General features: G+C 41.7%; 1 protein-coding gene and 1 long non-coding RNA gene across 2 annotated transcripts in view; one reads left to right on the top strand and one right to left on the bottom strand.

The window, feature by feature from the left end:
* Positions 1-21,960, top strand: part of LOC142599246 (uncharacterized) — a 426,921-nt gene that overhangs the window by 344,683 nt on the left and 60,278 nt on the right. The window lies entirely within an intron of this gene.
* The window catches only part of LOC142599194 (mitochondrial nicotinamide adenine dinucleotide transporter SLC25A51-like), a 51,370-nt gene continuing 48,176 nt past the window's right edge, over positions 18,767-21,960 (bottom strand). Inside the window, exon 2 of the mRNA XM_075739094.1 lies at positions 18,767-20,798. Coding sequence (XP_075595209.1) covers positions 19,888-20,760 — 873 coding nt within the window. The 5' untranslated portion in view covers positions 20,761-20,798 and the 3' untranslated portion in view covers positions 18,767-19,887. The remainder of the gene's footprint in view (positions 20,799-21,960) is intronic.

Raw genomic sequence — 21,960 nt, 5'->3', positions numbered from 1 at the left:
GGACGATAAGAAACACCAAGATGATGTTGCATCTGGGATTGATCAACCTCACAATTAAGATATGGTGGCCTATAGAATTGCAGATGTATTATAATGATAGTTTTAACACATCAGATTTATCTTTTTTCCCGGCTCATTCAAATATTTGGCAGATGGGCCTTTCCTTTTTTAAGCGACAATTATATCAAGTACTAATGACGGAGAATACAACTAAGGCTAATGTAACGCTTTTGTCTGAAGCAGAAATCATGGTCTGCACAACCCATCCTTATCTTTTGCTCTAACCTCCAATGCTACTATTCTATCATGTAATGGATCTTTTTGTATTACCCTGTCTTCACCAGACTTTAGGAGTTGTATAACTTTTAGCGATTTATAAATTAGTGAAACAACATTTAGAAGGACATTTGATTTATCTCTTCAACATAATATTCAGTCTTTACATGATCAATTGAGGGACCAAATTAAAAAATTACAGGAACTAATGAGTCAAAGTGTATTCGACACATTAAAAAATGACCTATCATGGCTAAATACGAAAACTTGGTTTAGTGGTTTAAATCTTCGAATGTGGGTTTTTATTGGCATAGGCACTGTGTTGTTTTTCTTGTTCTTGGTGGTCTTTTTTACAGATTCTATGGTTGGCTATCATCTGATGAGTACAGAAGATAGAGGCACATGTTATGGACACATTGTTGCTCAACGGGATTGTCATAAACAAAAAAGGGGGAGATGTGGAGAACAACGCTTTAGCGAACAAAGACGGTGTGGGAAATGTGCGATTTCCACCTGTGCGCTAAAGCAGCGAAAAACAGCGGTTCAAAGAAAAGATATGCACAAAACAGACCTTGCATTCTTCAGTAGCTCGTAAATAACATGTGACTGGCCGAATCCAGGAGATAAGGAGCTGAGAACAGACAGCCAGGCGCCTGCCAGGTGCAAGAGAAAAACAGAATAACAGATCTTGTGGCGAACACGAATCGGGTGATGATTGGGGAATAAAAGAGCCTCCCCTTTTAACAAGAAATACTATATAATCAGAAAATTCTGTAATAAAGTTGATTCTGTACTTGCACCCTATGGAGTCCGTGCCTATCACACACCACATGTTCCCATTATTGTAGGTGTACTGATTGTAGTGCAGTAGAGGAAGATAATGGAAGTCACTATTCTGAAATTTCTGTCCTATAAATGAAGGCTGTGAATATTGTAGGTTGAGAAAAATAAATTGTATTTCTATGAAAATTATGGTGATTCATTTTTATCAAGGTAAAGAAAAACAGTAGAGGACCCTTTTCCTTTTCCTCTGGGTAATGCTTGACTCAAGCCAGGCTAACGCTTGGAGGAGGATTGGTCTAATGACATTTGTATTACAGGTTCTGTTTCAGTTCACAATATGGAATTGGGTTTAAAAAAAAGTGGGATCTAGCCAGGAAAATAATAGTGTGAGCTTTGGAAAGGGTGATTCTGCAATTTAATTTTGCATAGGTCACATATGTACCCCCTGATTTCCTAATGAGAGGAAATTTTATGACTGTTGTCTATATCATGTATGATGATGACAAAAGCACAATTCCAAAAGTGGCTCACTACATGCTCAGGATAGTAGAGTTTGTCATAGCTTGTGCTTCTCTCATCCAAGCTAATTTTGGGAAGCTGTGTTCTGAGTGCTTCCTCACATAGGTCTAACTTTTCACTTTGATGATTCATTCTCTGTGTAGTTTCTTACTTGCTTTTTTCATCTGCATTGTGTTTTCTTCTGATTTTTGGTGTATGAACACAATTATGTACTCAGATCTGTTTCTTCATCAATACTGTTCATGTCACTGTTATCATGATTAAATGCTTGCATAGTGCTAGTAGTCAAAGTGAAATTATATTATATCTAGTGACATTCACTTAAATAATCAAATGATCATTATTTAGGCAAAAGTTGAGGATCAATTATGAATATTGTTTCCATTTCTGAAATGTGGGCTAGGTGTAGTCCAGATATTAGCATATTACTGACAAAAATTAAAATAAAATTGTTTAGCTTATACTAAAGAATCTTTAGTTGGGTTCTATACTGAGGAGTATGGGTTTCATGGAAAGATCATCAGGCATCTTCTCAAGCAATAACTGGTTGTTAACATGACATGCATCCTTGCTAAATATGCATTTTCTCTCATACTTCAGAGCACCAAAGATGGGGACATTCTTGTCTTGGCAACTGTTTTGGCCTACTGTGCTGACATCACTCAAATAATTAGACTAATGTTGGAGGGCCACAGTTTGACCTTTGATATTTTGCTAGGTAGTTGTTAGAGATCGAATTATTGTCTAGTAATTAATGTATGCATTTAGTCTGTCCTGACCTAAATCACAACATTAATAAAAACAGTGTCAGCAGTGGGATACAAAGGAGGTTTTGGACAGTGAAAAGAGTACAGCTGTAGTATCATTCAACAAATGCCCACAAGGCCAAGACCACCTATAGCTGCCAAATTAGTTTGCCTGGGTATAATCTTGTAGGATGTGAGGGTGGGCACTCAGGGTTAGGAGTCTGATGGGAAGCACACTTTGTACTCCTACTTGAGGCAGTGTGTTAATAGTGTATATAGGATAACACTAACTTGTATATAAGGTAACATTCATTCCTACGTGGTAAAACATGTCAATAGTGTTGTCGTGGTTTAGCCCCAGCTGGCAGCTGAGAACCACGCAGCTGCTCGCTCACTCCCCCCTCCTCCCTGCCCCTGGTGGGATGGGGAGGAGAATGGGAAGGAAAAGGCAAAACCTCGTGGTGGGTTGGGATAAGGACAGTTTACTGGGACAGCAAAGGGAGAGGGGAAACAACAACAACAGTACTTAGAATATACACAACTGGTGATACACAATGCAGTTTCGCACCCAAGGACCATACAACTCAGACCGCGTGCTCAGACCTGTCCCAAAGCTGGACTGTCCCTGAGCCACGTGTCCTGGAGCTGTGCTGCCCCTCCCCAAATAGCCCCCTTCTATGCTGAGCATGACATCACATGATATGGAATAACCCCTTTGGCTAGTTTGGGTCAGCTGTCATGTCTGTGTCCCCTCCCAACTTCTCGTGCACCCCCAGCCTACTTGCTGGCGGGGCAGTGCAAGAAGCAGAAAAGGCCTTGACTCTGTGTAAGCACTGCTCAATAACAAAAAAAACATGTCTATATAACAAAAACATCTCTATATTATCAACAGTTTCCAGCACAAATCCAAAACATATCCCCATAGTAGCTACTATGAAGAAAATTAACTCTGAGCTGAAACCAGGACAGTGTATGTAGGATAATATTTTGAAACATGTTCAAGACAGTAACAAATAAAATGCAACTACTCCCCTCCCTGGTATGTTTTCTGTAATCATCCAACAGCTCCCAGTATATTGTCCAGCAAATCATAGAATCATAGAATGGTTTGGGTTGGAAGGGACCTTAAAGATCATCTAGTTCCAACCCCCCTGCCATGGGCAGGGACACCCTCCACTAGACCACGTTGCCCAAAGCCTCATCCAACCTGGCCTTGAACACTTCCAGGGAGGGGGCCTCCACAACCTCTCTGGGCAACCTGTTCCAGTGCCTCACCACCCTCACAGGGAAGAATTTCTTCCTAACATCTCATCTAAATCGACCCTCTTTTAGTTTAAACCCATTACCCCTTGTCCTGTCACTACACTCCCTGATAAACAGTCCCTCACCATCTTTCCTGTAGGCTCCCTTCAGGTACTGGTAAGCCGCAATTAGGTCTCCCCAGAGCCTTCTCTTCTCCAGGCTGAACAATCCCAACTCTCTCAGCCTGTCCTCAGAGGAGAGGTGCTCCAGCCCTCTGATCAGCTTCATGGCCCTCCTCTGGACTCCCTCCAACAGCTCCATGTCTCTCCTGTACTGGGGCCCCCAGAGCTGGACACAGTACTCCAGGTGGGGTCTCACCAGAGCCGAGTAGAGGGGCAGGATCACCTCCCTCGACCTGCTGGTCATGCCTCTTTTGATGCAGCCCAGGACATGGTTGGCTTTCTGGGCTGCTAGTGCACATTGCTGGCTCACGTTGAGCTTTTCATCAATCAATACCCCCAAGTCCTTCTCCTCAGGGCTGCTCTCAATCCATTCTCCGCTCAGCCTGTAGTTGTGCTGGGGATTGCGCCAACCCACGTGCAGGACCTGGCACTTGGCCTTGTTGAACTTCACGCAGTTCACACGGGCCCACCTCTCAAGCCTGTCAAGGTCCCTCTGGATGGCATCCCTTCCCTCCAGCGTGTCAAACAAATCCACACAGCTTCATGTCATCAGCAAACTTGCTGAGGGTGCACTCGATCCCACTGTCCATGTCACCGACAAAGATGTTAAACAGCTCAGAGTTATCTAGCTCTAAGCTACTGGTGGCCACATTCCAGCATCATAATAGCTAGGTTAGGAGCTTCTCCTCCACTCCTCATTGAAGGATGGAACAGCTTTCCTATGAAGAAAGGCTGAGAGATTTGGGGAAGAGAAGGCTCCAGGTAGACCTTATTGATGCTTTTCAATATATACAGGGAGCTTATAATAGACAGAGAGACACTTTTTGTCAGTGCCTGTAGTGACAGGACAAGGGGAAATGGTTTTAAACTGAAAGAGGGTAGATTTAGATTGGACATAAGGAAGACATTTTTTACAGTGAGGGTGGTGAGACATCGGAACAGGTTGTCCAGAGAAGTTGCGGATGCCCCATCATTGGAAGAGTTCAAGGTCAGGTTGGATAGGGCTTTGAGCAATCTGATCTAGTGAAAGCTGTCCCTGCCCACAGCAGGGGGGTTGGACTAGATAATCTTTAAAGGTCCTTTCCAACCCAAACCATTCTATGATTCTATGATTCAAGCTTTGTTCAGGATTAGTAGGGGGCATGGATTTATCCTAACAATGATAGAAATTACTACAGGCTTGCTAGAGACTTATCTAGTAGCCCATGTCACTGCTAAAAACATGGTAGCAGGTCTCAGAAAACAAATTTTGTGGAGACATGGTAGACTTGAAATAATTGAGTCTGACAGCGACTCTCATTTCAAAAATAAAATGAAAAAGTTATGGACATATTAACATGGAAATGATTTGATATACCATATCCCCTATTATCCCAAGACCTCCAGAAAAGTAGAGCCAGCATCTTCAATTACCAACACTGCTATAATAAACCAGAAGGGGATAGAAAATGTCACAAGATCTAGTAAAATCTCTGTTCATAAAGAAAAAAATCAATGTAAACAGTTCAAATTTAAGTAGTAGATGGATGTCATCTTGAGTAATCTTAAGAAAAATATTTTCAACAATTACAGTTAAAGCCAAAGTATAACAACCTAATGGCCTTGGTAGGTCTTTTTGGTTTGCTTTACAGAGAAGCAACAGATGGAGGAATGGAAAAACTGTGACTGACTCTTATGCAAGTAGTGGAACTCAAGATATCTGTACCCTCTATATCTTTTAGAGAATTTGTATCCATTAATTGGAACAGGAGTCTTTGCGTAGTGTCTGTAGATCTACCAGTAGAGTGGGAAGATCGAACATGTTCATTCCCTCTCGTGTGAGAATGTAAAACCAATGCTACAATTGCTATCTGCAACTGCTATCATTGGTAATCACACCTATCATGCCCAAGCAATTGCATTGGTGGATGTGAGAAATCTGTCCAAAGAAAGTATTTGATGGACAATATCCAGCTATGAGGTTGGGAGATACCTAAATAGCATCCTTCAAAGCCAAGCAGAACAAGAGACACGAATTGCAAAATTGTTAGGAGGCCTAGATACCCACTGAGTGGTAGAGACTGAAGTGTTACATCGACATGGGAATATACTTAAGACTGCTCACTGTGTAGCCACTACAGATGAAGCACATTCATATGATATATTCTCTAGTTGTAGCCCAAATGCTAATGCCTTGTTCCAACTCCTCATTCACCACATATTGTTGTATTTGTTGTGAGCACTTATAATCATTGTTATAGTCCTGTATGTAAAGATCTAGAGACTGGCACAGAGGGTGTCATTTATGATGCAAGTAACTTCCAACTATATATCATTACATGAGCGAGGGTTACAGAGATGTAGAGCAAGAGGTGGAATGTGTTTTGGCCTACTGAGCTGACATCACTCAAATAATTAGACTGGTGTCAGAGGTCCACAGTTTCACAGAATCACAGAATGGCTGAGGTTGGAAGGGACCTCTAGAGGTCCATCTGCTCAAGCAGAGCCACCTAGAGCCAGTCGCCCAGGACCATGTACAGCTTTTTAATATCTCCAAGGAGGGAGACTCCACAACCTCTCTGGGCAACTTGTTCCAGTGCTCAGTTATCCTCACAGTAAAAAAATGGGGCAAGAGGTTGGGAGGGGACATAGCCAGGATAGCTGACTTAATATGACCAAAAGGATATTGCATACCATATGATGTCATGCTCAACAATAAAAGCTAAGAGAAAGGGGGGGGGCATTTGTTATTAAGTCATTTGTTTTCTAAAGCAACTGCTATGCATACTGAGGCCATACTTCCCAGGAAGTGGCTGGACATCGCCTGCTGATGGGAAGTAGAGGATAAATCTTTTTGTTTTCCTTTGCTCCCACATGCGGCCTTTGCTTTTCTTTATTAAACTTCCCTTATCTTGACTCAAGAGTTTTTCATCTTATTTCCCCGCCCCCCCCCCCCCCCCGCACTGAGGAGTGGAGTGATAGAGTGGCTTGGCAGACAGCCAAGGTTAACTCACCACAGATGTTTAGTGGAGATACCAAAGGCAGGACAAGGGAGGGGTTTAGGTGATTTGCAGGCAGCTCCCACTCAGTACCGGCAATTATACCACTTGTGTGGCCTTGCCTTTATTTAACAGTGCAGTAAGAAGTTCTCATGTGAACATCCTTTCTGTTTGACAGTAGAAATGTTGAATATAGTTGTTTTCTCATAAGAAAATCCTGAAATAGTTCAAATGACCAAAATGGGAGAACCTCTTCTATGGACAGGATCTGCCCAGCATGGATCAGAGGACCCAGTGCTACAAAATGCAGGGTTCCCACCATCTGAAGGGACATAGGATCATCTATACTATTCTCTCTTTATAGTCTTAGCTCTAATAAATAGCATTTTAAATGATATCTTACAAAGTCTGAGTGCTGGCCTGTACCAGCAGCTGGAATGGGGCTGGGGCTTTGGGGGCTTGTACATCCAGGTGCCAGAAACTGGGGAGACTGGGATCCAGGGGCCAGCTACTGGACAGACTGAGTGTCTGAGCCCAGCTGCTGGAGGGATCCACCTTGTACATATGTATATATATTCTTACTAGTGGACCTTCATCCTGCTCAGCCAGAGAGGGGAGCAGGATGAGGCTGTTGGTGCTATCTGTGTTCTTGGAAGTGCTCTGTGTGTCTGTCTGTGATCTGTGTGGCCAGCCATGCATATAATGTATATATGTGGTATATATGTGTGCTTTGTGGGCATGTGCCTGCTGGGAATATCTCTTCAGCCTTGCTACTGGTTGGACCTGTAGACATGGAGCTGCAGCAGCCTTGCCTCTCTCAGGCTGTCAAATTTGGCAAGATATATTTTCCTCTAACACACAGAAGGGCACGAACAGAAAAACCTTGTTAACAATTATAAGTAGGACTTGAGATATTTTTGTTTCATTTTTATACTTCTCACTGCATCAGGCATTAGCAAGAAAATTATGTATTCCTGTTTAATAACAAAGGTATGTGGTTTAGTGCATGGAGTTTATAATTTCAGCCAGAATACACTGGTCCCATCAATATGCAGACTTTCACTAATTTAGTTAACACCAATTAGGGTTTAAGAATGGTTTATTCAGTTCACTAAAGCTAAACAGAAAGTTAAGCTGAAAAGGTGGCAGTCGTGGACAGGGCACCCCTAGATCCACCTGACTCCCCTAATTGCAAGCCAGAAGTCACTTCATCAGGATCAGAAGGGGGATCAGCCCTTCTACTGTATCTGGGGAATTGCTCAACAGCAACTGGAGCAGTCATCTTCCTGGATGCTGTTTTTCCTCATAATTCATGTACACAAGCTTCTAGGTTCAAGGTAGGTGCATCATCCCACTTCCCCATGTCCTCCCCATGGTCACACAGATAGAACCACAGGGTGGCACACAGTGTGCTTCCCACAGTTCCCTTTCCTTTGAGCAGAGGTCAACTCCATATGGCACTCTTGATAGCTGAGATGCCAGCCTGTAAGGGCAAGGAGGAAGATTCTCTTTGAGTTGCTGGAACTGTTCAGACAGTTATTTCACAGCAAAGACATAGGATCCTAGCATCAGAGAGAAAGAGACATTGTCTTTGAATCACCAGAGCTGGTAGGCCAGTCTATCCAAAGTTGATGCCTTGATGTCTGTCCAGTCCATTATCACCAGGGTGCTGGTGTACAACATCAGTGCATTCCATACAAACTTTGGCCACGTGGACCACACACACTGGATGTCATCTAGATCTTTGGAAACCTGGTTATTTTCCCAGTTGTTGTAGATCACCTCCACCACCGCTAATTCCCTCAGATACTGGATACCTCCCTCAACAGTGGTTCACTTGCCTCAGACATTTTGCAAGATCTTTGAGGGGATGTTGTCCCAAAAGTGGGATCATTTACCCAGTGTGCAGTACACCAATATAGACACAGAACAGAGGTATTTTGTTTCATGTTTGTGCAGAGATGGGTACCAGGAGGTAATTCCACACAGCTAGCACACCACACACAAAATCTACCCCATATTTATCTTGTTACAGGATTAGAAAAACCTGCCTAAATTTACACTAATTGGTTCTTAATTACCACATCATCTACTATTGGTCAAACATCTTTAAATTAGCCTACATGCTCCTTGAGGGGGTGTAATTTGCATAGTCCTTTAATTGGGTGGGGGGTCATGAACTCCCCCAACCACCTTTCCCTTCCCCTGGTTACTGGTGATTCTTGTTAACTTCAGGCCTCTCTGGCAATCACCCAGCTCTGGGCACCTTCTGGGGCAGGATGTTTCCTTTTTATCAGTTTTCCAGCTCTCCTTCAAGGATACTCTTTAGCAAAGCATGCTTTTTATCAGTCCTTTGGCTCTTCTTCAAAGGTCTAGTCGTCAGCAAAGCAAGGTAGTGCATTTAACCCTAAATTAATCAGTGTCTGAGCACCAACCCAAACACATTTCTGTCCCTGTAAAGTAGAAAATTCTACTTGATGGATATCATTTTCCATCCCTTTGACACTATGAGATCTCTTTTCATGGGTCTCATATGTCTCTCTATTTCTTTTCATTATAACTACAATTGTCCTTCACAGACAGCTAATACTGAATATACTATTACAATATTTACAGTTTTAACAGAGTTAAATTAATAATGCTTTCCTAAGAGGTTCTATAATTATCCCTGTGGAAAAAAAAAATTCATTCTATACATAAACAGGAAAACAATAGGTAACTACATTATTAATCCTAAATACTAAAACAATTGGCTTTGTGGGCACTTAACCTCTACTTATGCAAGTCCTGTTTCTCAGGTACAGTTCATTGAGGCTTAACTTCTCTGGTGGGTGTGGGGGTCCATTCATCTTCATCAGGCCTCGGTGCTCTTTTTACCCGTGGATAATGAATCCAGGAATTAATTGCCTCTATTTTGACCACAGTATAAGTGTTCAATAGCACAGTATAGGGTCCTTTCCATTTCTCTTTTAGTGGTTCATTTTTCCAGGTCCGTATGAAAACAATGTCTCCTGGTTGGAACGAGTGAACTGGTGTGTCCAAGGGAAGAGACACCTTTTGATTTAGGTACCTATGTAGTGAAGATAAAGTCTGCAAAAGAGAAATCAAGTATTCTTTAATTGCAGCCTGACCTTTTATATGCATTTGGTCTCCCTTGACATTTAAAAGGTTTGTAGGAGATGCTTTCCCGTATATGATTTCAAAGGGGCTTACTCCTTCCCTGACCCTAGGGGTTATTTGGATTTGCAAAAGAGCTATGGGTAAGGCTTCTGTGCACTTAAGGTGTGCTTCCTGACAAAGTTTAGATATTGTCTTTTGAGAGTCTGACTCATTCTTTCTACTTTCCCACTTATATCTAGCATCAAAGGTAAGAGTTAATCATGATTCCGAAGCTAAGAAGTTACAGATAGTTTTTCATAGCTCCATAGTTAAGAATGTCACAGACAATTTTGCAAATAGTTGCTAGGTACTGCTAAGGATGGCTATTGTACAGTCCTACCATTATGTTAGTTAATATCTACCCAAACAATGTATCAATTAAGATGTGATTGTCAAGAGGTAGAAGCATAACTGATAAATTGTTAGCCTGATCAGCAGATCCTGAAGACCCATTTGGGAGTGCCAGAAGTATTGAGAAACTAGGAGAAAGGGAATTTGGGCCAGGGTCTCCGCGACCACCGTCCCATGAGCCCCCTACCCCAATTATACCACCTACGCAAAAGACAAAGGTGGAGAAAAGAACTGAGCATGCGTTCTAGTTTGCATGCTAGGGGAAGAAATCTGAACCAATCATTGTATCAGCTGAACCAGTAAAAATAGAATTAAAGCCAGGAGCTGCACCAGTAAGACGAAAACAGTATCCTATGAAATTGGAAGCCCGTGTTGGACTGGAACCTATTATAAACAATTTCCTCAAATATGGACTATTATGGGAGTGCCAGTCAGAATATAATACCCCAATTCTACCTGTTAAGAAGCCACATTCACAGGAGTACAGATTGGTACAAGATTTGAGAACTATCAATCAAATAGTAGTGGATGTCCATCCAGTAGTGCCTAACCCCTATACTTTGTTAACTACCATAATTGACTCCAATGTTTATTTTCCAGTATTGGACTTGAAGGATGCTTTCTTCTGCATTCCCTTAGAAGAACAAAGCCAGAAGTCATTCGCCTTTGAATGGGAAAGCCCCACAACAAGATGGAAAACGCAGCTATGCTGGACAATGCTTCCCCAAGGATTCAAGAACAGCCCCACGATTTTTGGTAAGGTACTTGCAAAGGCACTGGAACAGTGGCAAGGTAAGAAAGCTAACATTACCTTGTTACAGTACGTAGATGATATACTGCTGGGGGCGGACACGGCTGAAGAATGTAAAAAAGCAACCATAAGTCTATTGAACTTTTTGGGGCTAGCAGAATATAGAGTGTCACAGAAAAAGGCACAAGTCATTCAGGACTTTGGGACAGAAAAATCACTGCTTATGTGCCGCATGCTGTTGCAACAGTGTTAGAACAGAAAGGGCATCATTGGCTGTCCCCAAGCAGAATGGTACAATACCAAGCAATACTGCTCGAACAGGAAGACATCATAATGAAGGTGTCTAGTGCCTTAAATCCAGCCTCTCTGTTACGTGAAGGAGAAGAACTGGCACATGATTGTTTACAAACTTGAACAAGTATATTCCGGCTGTGCAGACCTGAAAGACGTCCCCTTATGAGATCCTGATTGGGAACTGTTCACTGACAGGAGCAGTTTTGTCATCAAGGGGGAGCAGAAAGCTGGATGTGCTGTCGTTACTCTGGAAGAAGAGACAGAGGCACAACCGCTGCCAGTGAACACTTCTGCTCAGAAGGCCGAGTTAACTGCATTAACCCGAGCCTTAGAGATGTCAGAAGGAAAGCGAGCCAATATTTATACCGATTCGACATATGCCTTTGGAGTAATACATGCACATGGCACAATCTGGAAGGAGAGAGGATTATTATCGTCACAAGGAAACCCTATAAAATATAGTAAGGAAATCTTGAGATTGCTCGAAGCAGTCAACAGACCAAAGGAAGTGGCAGTGATACATTGCAGAGTGCATCAATCCGGACAGACGGATGTAATCAAAGGAAATCGAAAGGCTGATGAGAGTATGAGAAGAGCTGCTCTATTCACAAACACAGCAGCCTTAGTCCCTGAAAGAACTTTTAACATTAATGTTCCTGAATATACGGGGAAAGAAGATAAACTGGCTGACTTTCTAAAATGTATAAAGACCCCCAAAGGATGGTGGAAAACTCCAGGTGGACAATGTATAGTTACCCCTCCAACAATGAGGGAACTCGTGAAACGAACTCATGGTACTACTCATATGGGAGCTGAAGCCTTAGTGGAAATGGTGAGAACATATGCAATAGGCATCAATATTTTGAAGATCGCCAAAGGTATTACACAAGGATGTGAAATTTGTTTGAGAAATAATCCTAAAGTTCAGGAAAGACCCTTACCAGGAGAGGTAAAGAGAGGCTCTACGCCTGGAAATCACTGGCAAATTGATTTTTCGGAGTTACCAAAAATGTAAGGAGTATAAATATTTATTAGTAATTGTTGATACCTTTTCAGGCTGGCCAGAAGCTTTCCCGTGTCGCACCAACAAAGCCAGGGAAGTAGTAAAAATGCTTCTTAAAAAAAAAAACCCACAACCTAGATTTGGAGTCCCCGAAGGATTTTCATCAGATAGAGGACCCCATTTTATAGCAGAAATCATTCAGGAAGTTTCTAAATTTTTACAAATTAAACGGGGTTTGCATATGCCATGGAAACCACGGTCTAGTGGACAGGTAGAGAGAATGAATCAAACAATCAAACAGCAAATTAGGAAATTATGTCAGGACACACAGATGAAATGGACTGAGGTTTTAGCACTGGCACTACTTAGAATAACACCTAGAACAAAAGAGAAAGTTAGTCTATTTGAAATATTATATGGAAAGCCTTATGTTGCAAATTTGACAGGAAAATAAAAATAATCAGATGCACCTGAAAGGAGAACAAATTTTGAGTGATTATTTAATATCTTTGGGCAAGGTCCTTAACTCTCTCCACAGACACATCCAGGTTAAAGCTCCTGTGCCTTTGGATTCACCAGTACATACCTTCAGGCCCAGAGGCTCACTATACCTCCAGACGTGGAAAAACGAACCACTCGTGGAAAGGTGGAGAGGACCCTACCAGGTGCTGCTAACCACAAATACTGCAGTGAAGCTTAAGGGTGTCGAATCGTGGATCCACTATACTAGGATAAAGAAGACACCTTCTCATCTGTGGACATCCATACAAAAGGGACTTTTGGAGAATTGTATTTAGAGTAGTGCCGAATCATTTATTCAATTAGATGGTATCCAGGGAGAAATATTTTTCTATTCGCCTTATTGTTTGTAATTGTGATTATTGCTACCTGTTGTCTTATTCAGGGCATACCCCTTTGTAGGCCAGGAAAATATAACGCATTAATGTGAGACTTAAAAGTGCTTTAAGCTGTGTAAGTCTCAAAGGGGGGAACTGATATCTTGCATCAAAGTTAAAAGTTAATCATGATTCTGTAGCTAAGAAGTTACAGATAGTTTTTCATAGTTAAGAATGTCACAGATAGCTTTGTAGATAGTTGCTAGGTACTACTAAGGATGGCTATTGTACAGTCCTACCATTATGTTAGTTAACATTCACCCAAACAATGTATCAATTAAGACGTGATTGTCAAGAGGTAGAAGCATAACCGATAAATCGTTAGCCTGATCAACAGACCCTGAAGACCCATTTGGGAGTGCCAGAAGTATTGAGAAACTAGGGGAAAGGGAATTTGGGCCAGGGTCTCCGCGACCACCGACCCATGAGCCCCCTACCCAAATTATACCATCTACTCAAAAGATAAAGGCAGAGAAAAGAACTGAGCATGCCTTCTAGTTTGCATGCTAGGGGAAGAAATCTGAACCAATCATTGTAACTGGGAGTGTACTAATTTGTAATATTTGTGTATAAATATGACAAGAGAACCCACGTTAGGTGTGCCTGATTTGTGGGAAATCCACCAAGCACCCAGGCCTGAATAAAAAGCAATCTCTCTCCTCTGCGTGCGTGAGAATTGACTTATTGCACACCGGGCAACGAATCCCCTTTTCGGACAACAAGAGCAACTGAGACTCCCAGAGAGACTGACATAGAGACAGGGACCGAGACATAGGAACTGGGACCCAGACAGAGACCAACAGAGAGACTGACAGAGAGACCAGGACACAGAGACACAGAGAGAGCAAGACCCAGGAGACCGAGACACTGACACCCAGAGAGACTGATATGCAGACATAAAGATGGAGACCCAGAGAGAGAGCAAGTCCAAAAGAGACAGAGATCAAGGGAGACCTATAGAGACACCAAGACCAATAGAGACTGGGACCCCAGAAAGTAATATCGACAGAAATATCAAAACCTAGACAGTGACCCAGAGAGACTGAGACTGACAGAAAGACAAAGACCACCAGAGAGACTGGGACCCGCAGAGACCAAGACCCATATAGACAGGAAGAGAAACCAAGAGCAAGACAGAGAGACTGACAGAGGGACTGGGACCCATATATGCCTTACATGTCTGTAGTACCCATTTCATTTTATTGTTGTTTATTGTATTCCTGTAAATGGTGGACAATAACATTCATAGATTAGCAAACCATTTCCTCATCTGGTACTCTGATTAGAATATCATCTATATATTGAAAAAATGTTACTAGAGGTGGGAGGATGATTGATTCTCGCTCTTTAGCTAACATGGCATGGGCAATGGTGGGACTATGTTTAAAACCTTGAGGTAGACAATTAAAGGTATATTGTATTCCACCCCAAGTCAAAGGAAAGTTGGATTTGTCTTGGTCTTGTATTAGGATCATAAGGAACATATCTTGTTATATTTAACAGTCCCATGCATGGAAAGGCACGTCCATTTACTGTATTAACTATATCTACTATGCTGGGAACAGCAGCTGTTAAAGGCCCAGTTGTTTTATTTAAAACCCTGTAGCCTGGTCTCTTAACAGGCCATACCGGGCTGTTATATGGTGTTTTATTTATTTATATAATACTCCATTGCTCTAATTGCTTGACTAATTGGGTCACAGACTCTTCTACTTCCTCCCCCCAAGCAATGCAGGGGGGATGGGGGTTGCAGTCAGCTCATAAAGCTTCATCTCTGGCGCTCCTTCCTCCTTCACGTCCTTCCCCTGCTCCAGCATAGGGTCCCTCCCACGGGAGACAGCCCTTCACGAACTTCTGCAATGTGGATCCTTCCCATAGGCTGCAGTTCTTCACAAACTGTTCCAGCATGGGTCCTTTCCACAGGGTGCAGTCCTTCAGGAACAGGCTGGTCCAGTGTGGGTTTCCCCACAGGGTCACAGGTCCTGCCAGAAAACTTGCTCCTGCATGGGCTCCTCTCCACAGGCTGCAGTTCCTGCCAGGAGCCTGCTCCAGCATGGGCTCTCCACAAGGTCATAGCTTCCTTCAGGGCACATCTACCTGCTCCAACATGGGGTCCTCCATGGGCTAGAGGGTGGATATCTGTTCCACTGTGAACCTCCATGGGCTGTAGAAAGACAACCTGCCTCACCATGGTCTTCATCACAGGCCACAGAGGAATCTCTGCTCTGGTGCCTGGAGCACCTCCTCCTCCTTCTTCATTGATCTTGGTGTCTGCATAGTTGTTTCTCTCACATAGCCTTACTCCTCCCAGCTGCTGTTGCACAGCAGTTTCTACACCTGTGCAGGTTCCCCCCCCACCTTCTTAACTATGTTATCACTGAGGGAACTGAGTTGTGTGGTGCTTAGTTGCTGGCTGGGGTTAAATGGTGACAGGTAGAAATAGGAAGAACAGGTATGAAGAAAGTTCATTGGTTGAGATAAAAACAGTAATTGTGAGAGGTAGCAGGCAAAGCTTGAACTGGATGTTATTAGGGAGTGAAATAATTGTGGTGAGCTTTGATTTTTTTTTTTGTGTTGTTTTTTGCTGTTGGTGGTAAAGGGACAAGAGCTGGAGCATTACTGTGTGTAGGTACATTGTTCACATTTGTCAGTGTTGTGATAATGTTTTAAGTGACTTTTGTAAAGGTATTGTGTAATGAATATATATTTTAATGACAGTTATTAAATATGGATTTCACAGAGACAAGAGGTATATGTGGCAAGGTTCTGGTAGTGGGGGGACTACTGGAGAGGCCTTTCTGGGAAGGGGTAAGTGGCTGTCCTGTGTTTGGACATGGGTAGTTCCATGTGACTCAGTAACAGACCCACCGCAGACCAAAGATGAGCCTGTTGGTGAGGTATTGTGTTAATGTTTGTCTTATTGTTTTGCACTAGCCAAATATATTTTAATTGGCAATAAACTGATTTTCCCTAAGCCAAGTCTATTTTGCCTGCAATGATAATTGGTAAGCAATCTCCCTGTCTTTATGTTACCCCATGAGCTTTCTCCTTCATGTTCTTCCTATTTTCTCCCCCATCCTGTTGGAGGGGAAAGTGACTAGGTGGGAGTTTGGCTGTTGGCCAAAGCTAACCCACCATACTCTCTTTCATATTGTGACATCTCATTATTAATCTTAGGTATCACAATAAAGTATACACCAGACATATGGTACTTGAAAAAATATTAAACAAGACTTTCTGTTTCTTGTTTCTTTTTTATGGGGGTCTGGGGCTAGCTCAAAGACACACATTAATAGCTCTGCAAGAACTTGAATACAGGTCACCTGGATTCTATTCATACACTGATTGTTAGTTGTTTCCTGATAGGCAATTTCTTAATTAAAAAGGACCTGCACAGTTAGTTTTTAATTGCCTGCTGATAGGAAGTGTCAAGTTGCTGGTCAGCTGCTGCAGGGGAACCTATTTAAGTGATAAGCAGGCATATAGCTAACAGATTTCAGTGATTTATGCAATAGGGGACATGAAGGGAGGAGTCTAAAAGCTCTGTTCAGACAGCTTGGAGCTGTGTGATGGTGGTGATGTGTTACAGGGCCTAATCCCCAGCACTGGCCAGATAAAGTACCCTTGGCACATCAAGGCCTTGGTTCTAAGAGATACAACTGTCTGGGTCTCAGGCTACAAGGAAGTACCTGCTACTAGGGGTGATAGTGGTCTCACCTTGCTGTAGGTAGGACTCTGACCTTTATGTCCATGGGCTCCTCTTTGAGGAATGAGGACTGCTAATGAAAGATGGGATCCATCTGACAAAGTTGGGAAAGAACATCTTTGCCAACAGGCTTATGAATCTAGGTGAGGAAGTTTTTAAACTAGGTACACCAGGGGTGGGTGGGTATGGTAGTAATGCAGTAGTTTGCAGTTAAGTGAGGGAACAAAGATTGAGATGGTAAGTATGTGGGGTTGGCTGATGGGAGCAAGAAAGCCCTTGGGAAAGATAATAAAGGTCAAAAGGGAGCCTGCCTTAAATGTCTGCACGCAAATACACACAGCCTGAGAAATAAACAGGAGGAGCTAGAGCTCTGTGTGCAGAACAATGACACCATTGCAATAACAAAAATGTACTGGGAGCTTGTATGACTGGAATGCAGTGATCTATGGATACAGGCTGTTCAAGGATGATAGGGGTGTGTGGGGGGGTGTTACGTAAAGGACCAGCTTGGATGTCTGGAACTTTCATATGGATTCAGTAACAGGCTGGGTGAGAATGTGTGGGTCAGGCTCAGAGGAAAGGCCAGTAAGGGTACCATCACAGGATGGTGATCAGCTCATAAAAGGCTGATCTGAACAAGTAAGGGATTGATGCTTTGGAGAGATCAGAGCTAGGCTAGTCCCTCAGGAGGAGTCATAGGGGTGAGGCCCTGTGAGACTGTGAGCCAAGCTCCATGGTGCTTGGCTCAGGAACGCTTGAGGCAGCTATAAAGGAGCAGTGAAGGGTGTCTACTTGTTGTCCCAAAACTGGGGGTTCGTTTACCCGGTGTGCAAAACGCCAATATACACACAGAGCAGAGGTATTCTATTGCATATTTGCACAGATATGGGTGTCTGTCCCAAGACAGCACCCCAAAGCTCCAAATCAGTGGCTATTTATACATAAAACATTAACATATTCATCTTTCTAATGCACGTGCATTGTTATTCTAGTAAATGATTGGTTTAGATTTCTTCATCTAGCACGCAAACTAGAACGCATGCTCAGTTCTGTTCTCCGCCTTTATCTTTTGAGTAGGTGGTATAATTGGGGTAGGTGGTCCATGGGTTGGTGGTCGCAATTCCCCCTGCCAGAATTACCTTTCCCCTAGTTTCCCAGTACTTTTGGCAAGTCCAAATGGCTCTTCAAGGCTTGTTGGTCAAACTAACAATTTATCAGTTACGCTTCTACTTCTTGACAATCACGTCTTAATTAGTACATTGTTTGGATAAACGTTAACTAACACAGGGGTAGGACTATACAATGGTTGTCCTTAGCAGCAATAGTCTTGGTTACATTTGATTTTGCTGTCACACTAAGGTCAGTGGTTTCATTCTGGTGGTGGTGGTGGAGTGTTTATGGTGAGTTGTTATCTAGAGTCTGTTGCCAGGAGGAATATGATATTTGTGTTGATGGTTTGTTTGTTTTTTTCTTCCTCACTCTAGGATTCCCTTGGGGTCATGTTTATATGTTTGCTAATATACCTTTACACCTTTATCTTTGTTGGTGAATGAAATATGCAAGTAACCTTCATGCATAGCAGCTGACCACACCCCTGTCTTTACTGCATATTGTTATCTGTTAACCAAATTTCAAATGCTTGAAGTGTAAGTTATTAGCCACACAACTCCTGTTATTCTTTTATTGCTGTACTGTACTATCACTGATAGTTTTACAGGGCCGAAAGCCTATTAAAAGAACAATTCAAAATAGTTTCTGAAAGCTTTCCTGCCCCCACCCCCCAAAACAAAGAATACTTCATGAACTTTCATGCATAACACCCCTCTCCCACCCAAAAAAAAAAAAAGAAAAAAAAAAGAATTAAGACAGTCACCTGTTTGGTAGTGATGCTTGCTTTCCCTTTAAGGCCTTAAATGCTTATATCCATAAATCTCACTTTGTCAGTGCTGATGTAAAATTCTGCCACAGCCCAAATTAAACAAAAATAGTTTGCAAAAAAGAAAAAAATCTGTTAAGTAGTTTGACAATCAGAGGAAGTTATATTACTGTTTGAGCATTAGAGAGAGAGAGATCAGTTTTTGTATATTTGCAACAGAAACAAAGCAATACAAAAGCAGAAAACTTGAGTATACCAAATTTGCAAATAGAAGGTCTTTCAGCAAGAAAGAACACTTTTACAGTTTGAGATAAAATTGCTGTTTTGCTCCTTCCAACTTTCCATTTCACGGCACACACATACATAGGCACAATCTCACTTTGCACTGGGTCAATTCACACTGAAGTTAAATATTCAGTAGGTACCCTTATGTTGATGAATGAGATGATGCTCGTGTTAAAGCTGAGCAGTAAAATGGTTGGCAAAATAATTTGTGTAGGCTCAGTTTAAACTTGAGGTTCAGAAAGTCATCCTCATCAGAAATTGGCAGCTTCTATTTAAACTCCAAAAATAATTTAGAACCCCAAGTTATTTGAAAGTTTAGTTCTTAACCCTCTGTAGTAAATCAAGCAAAAGAAGTAGCTTTCATTTGCCCCCTCTTGACTTCCATATTATACAGTGTGCACAGTGAAAAATATGATCACTGGGAGTATTAGGAAACATCAGAAATGACAGAATAAGCTACTAAACCAATATACAAATATTTTTTTACTTTGCATTTGTCTAGTTATTCCATAGTGGGTAAATTTATCCACCAGCATATAAATACTTTAACTTGTTTAGAAGTATATTCAATTGCATCAAGATTTAGATGTATTGCCATTTACCCCATAAATACTGAAGGCCGTTAATAAGACTAATTACCTTTCACACTAAGCAGCCATTAACAGTATCACCCATCTCTCTCCTGAAATGTAACTGCTGCTTTGAATTCTCTCCAAGTTTCATGGTACTCTATGTTATTCACAAAAAGTTCCATAAATTAATCTGTTCCCAGAGACTAAGTGACCTCAAATGTACAAATACACAAGTGAATAGAGGGGCTTCAAAGGAAGGTAACGTTTTTCATAACAGCTTTATCAAGAATTCATATGTTGCATTGATTATGCCCCAAGACAGGACAGAACGATGGTAATTCAGATGGGCTCCTCTGAAAAGATGCATTAATTTTTTATCACGTTCTAGCCAGATTGTCACAAAAACTTCTGAAAAAGACTGAAATTTGCCACCAATTTGAGATTGCATGCGAACTTTTACAACATTCATTGGGAAAAATAAGGATCCCAGCATGGCACCCAACAGCCCTCCACAGATAAAGTCATTGACCAAGTGAGTGCTATAAGAAGTTGCTTCAGGGAGACACTGTTTGATAGGTCCTCGTAAGCCAAAGAAGAGGATGTTACTGCTTCCATTCCGGAGCAGAATAGGCACTGAACCCCGATAATATTCTCTAATCCCATAGACCTTTAGTACCTTGAAAGCCTGGTAAGTGTTTGTAAATTTGTCATGATGTTTGTAGTCCTGAAGCAAAGTCTGGACTCGTTCAAAAGGTGTAAGAAGGGCTTCCATGGTCCCTGCAAGCACTGCTGCCATGCTGTGAGTGAGAAGTTCTGGTGCACTTGTGTGACTATGGAGCAAGGAGGAGAAATCTTCATAGAAGCCAAACATTAGAGCCAGGGTGGTCGTTTTTTGCATTAATGGAGGAAGGATTCCACGATAGAGATTTCGAATTCCATCTTTCTGCAGCTGATGCACTGCATCCTTTGTTTTCAAGCCATACAACTGTTGTCGAAAGAGAACCTTCTGGATGGGAAAGGTGACTGCTATATTGGTGAAGGCTGCACAATAGCCACAAAGATAATGTTTACCAGAGCTACCCTTTATGTGATGGCTGATATCTTGCTTTGAATTTGTTGGGACACAATCTTGTGAATCCATCTTTTTTTCCCCTTAATATATATCTTAGATTTCTTTTCCTATGTCAAAAAAAGAAAAGAATGTGAACAAAATGGCATGTGACACAGCTTTTTTAGTTCACATACACACATCGTGCACACTGTTCAACATTTTACATCCTGATGAAACTTCATCAAATTCAGTGGAACAGTGTGACAAATGCTTCATCTGATAGATGATGCAAAATGCACAATTTTCTGTACCAGATCCAAAGACCTGAAAGACTAACCATTTTTTTCCTCCCTTTATGTTTTGTTGATTAAAACCAAACTAAATTAAAACAAATAGACATATGAACCCCCCCCAGAGCCACATTACAGCTGAAAATGTCAGGGAGAAATAGGAAGTTTACACATTAAGTTTCCAGTCAAGGAATTCAAATGCTGAATGTTCTAACACTAGTAAGATACAATACAAATTACCGAGGTTTTGGAAAACACACACAACACACAGCTTAGCATTACAAATTCTGATCATTTCTGTCTGTATTTCCCTTTGGCAGACAACAATGAATAATTTAAATAAGAATTTTAATTATCAGCATTAGTTTACTATAGAGAAGTAAAAGAACATAGAAAAGCTAAAGAATACATTGAGCTCTGCTAGAGCTAAGATCCTGAAGGACACAGGGAACAGAGTTTCATTAAATAAACCAGAGAATTAGTCCTTAATAGGCAATATATGACCTGCCACTGTTGCATAATATTGCACTCTTTAATATTTGCCAAGGAACAGCACCATAGAAGTGATTTACAAAGATGAAGCATTTATCCTGATATGAAGTTATGGCAGTAGTGAGGAATTCATATTGGGGAGCTTGTACCGCTTCATCTATACTAATATATATTGTTCCTAGGATCAACTTAGTTCTATCTGCATATAGTAAAATAGCCACACCCACAACTAAGCTACAGTCTTATCTGGCACCCCACTTGTATATTGAGTTATACCAACTTCACTACTGCAGTGGGTAAGCGTGTCACTCAACAATATAACAGGTAAAACACTGAGGATGCATAAGACTTTTGACAACTAGTCACCAGTTGTGTTGGCAATAGCAACCTGTGGCCATCATCACTTATGATTTCTTTTGAGGGGAAAAAAAAAAGAGATACCTAACTCAGTTTTATAAGGTACATATTTCTTTCCATGGAGTAGCTGGATTTATGAAGTAAGGAACAG

This window comes from Balearica regulorum, chromosome W, assembly GCF_011004875.1.
Source record: "Balearica regulorum gibbericeps isolate bBalReg1 chromosome W, bBalReg1.pri, whole genome shotgun sequence".
Classification (NCBI taxonomy): domain Eukaryota; kingdom Metazoa; phylum Chordata; class Aves; order Gruiformes; family Gruidae; genus Balearica; species Balearica regulorum.
This window is presented reverse-complemented; position numbering and strand designations above follow the sequence as displayed.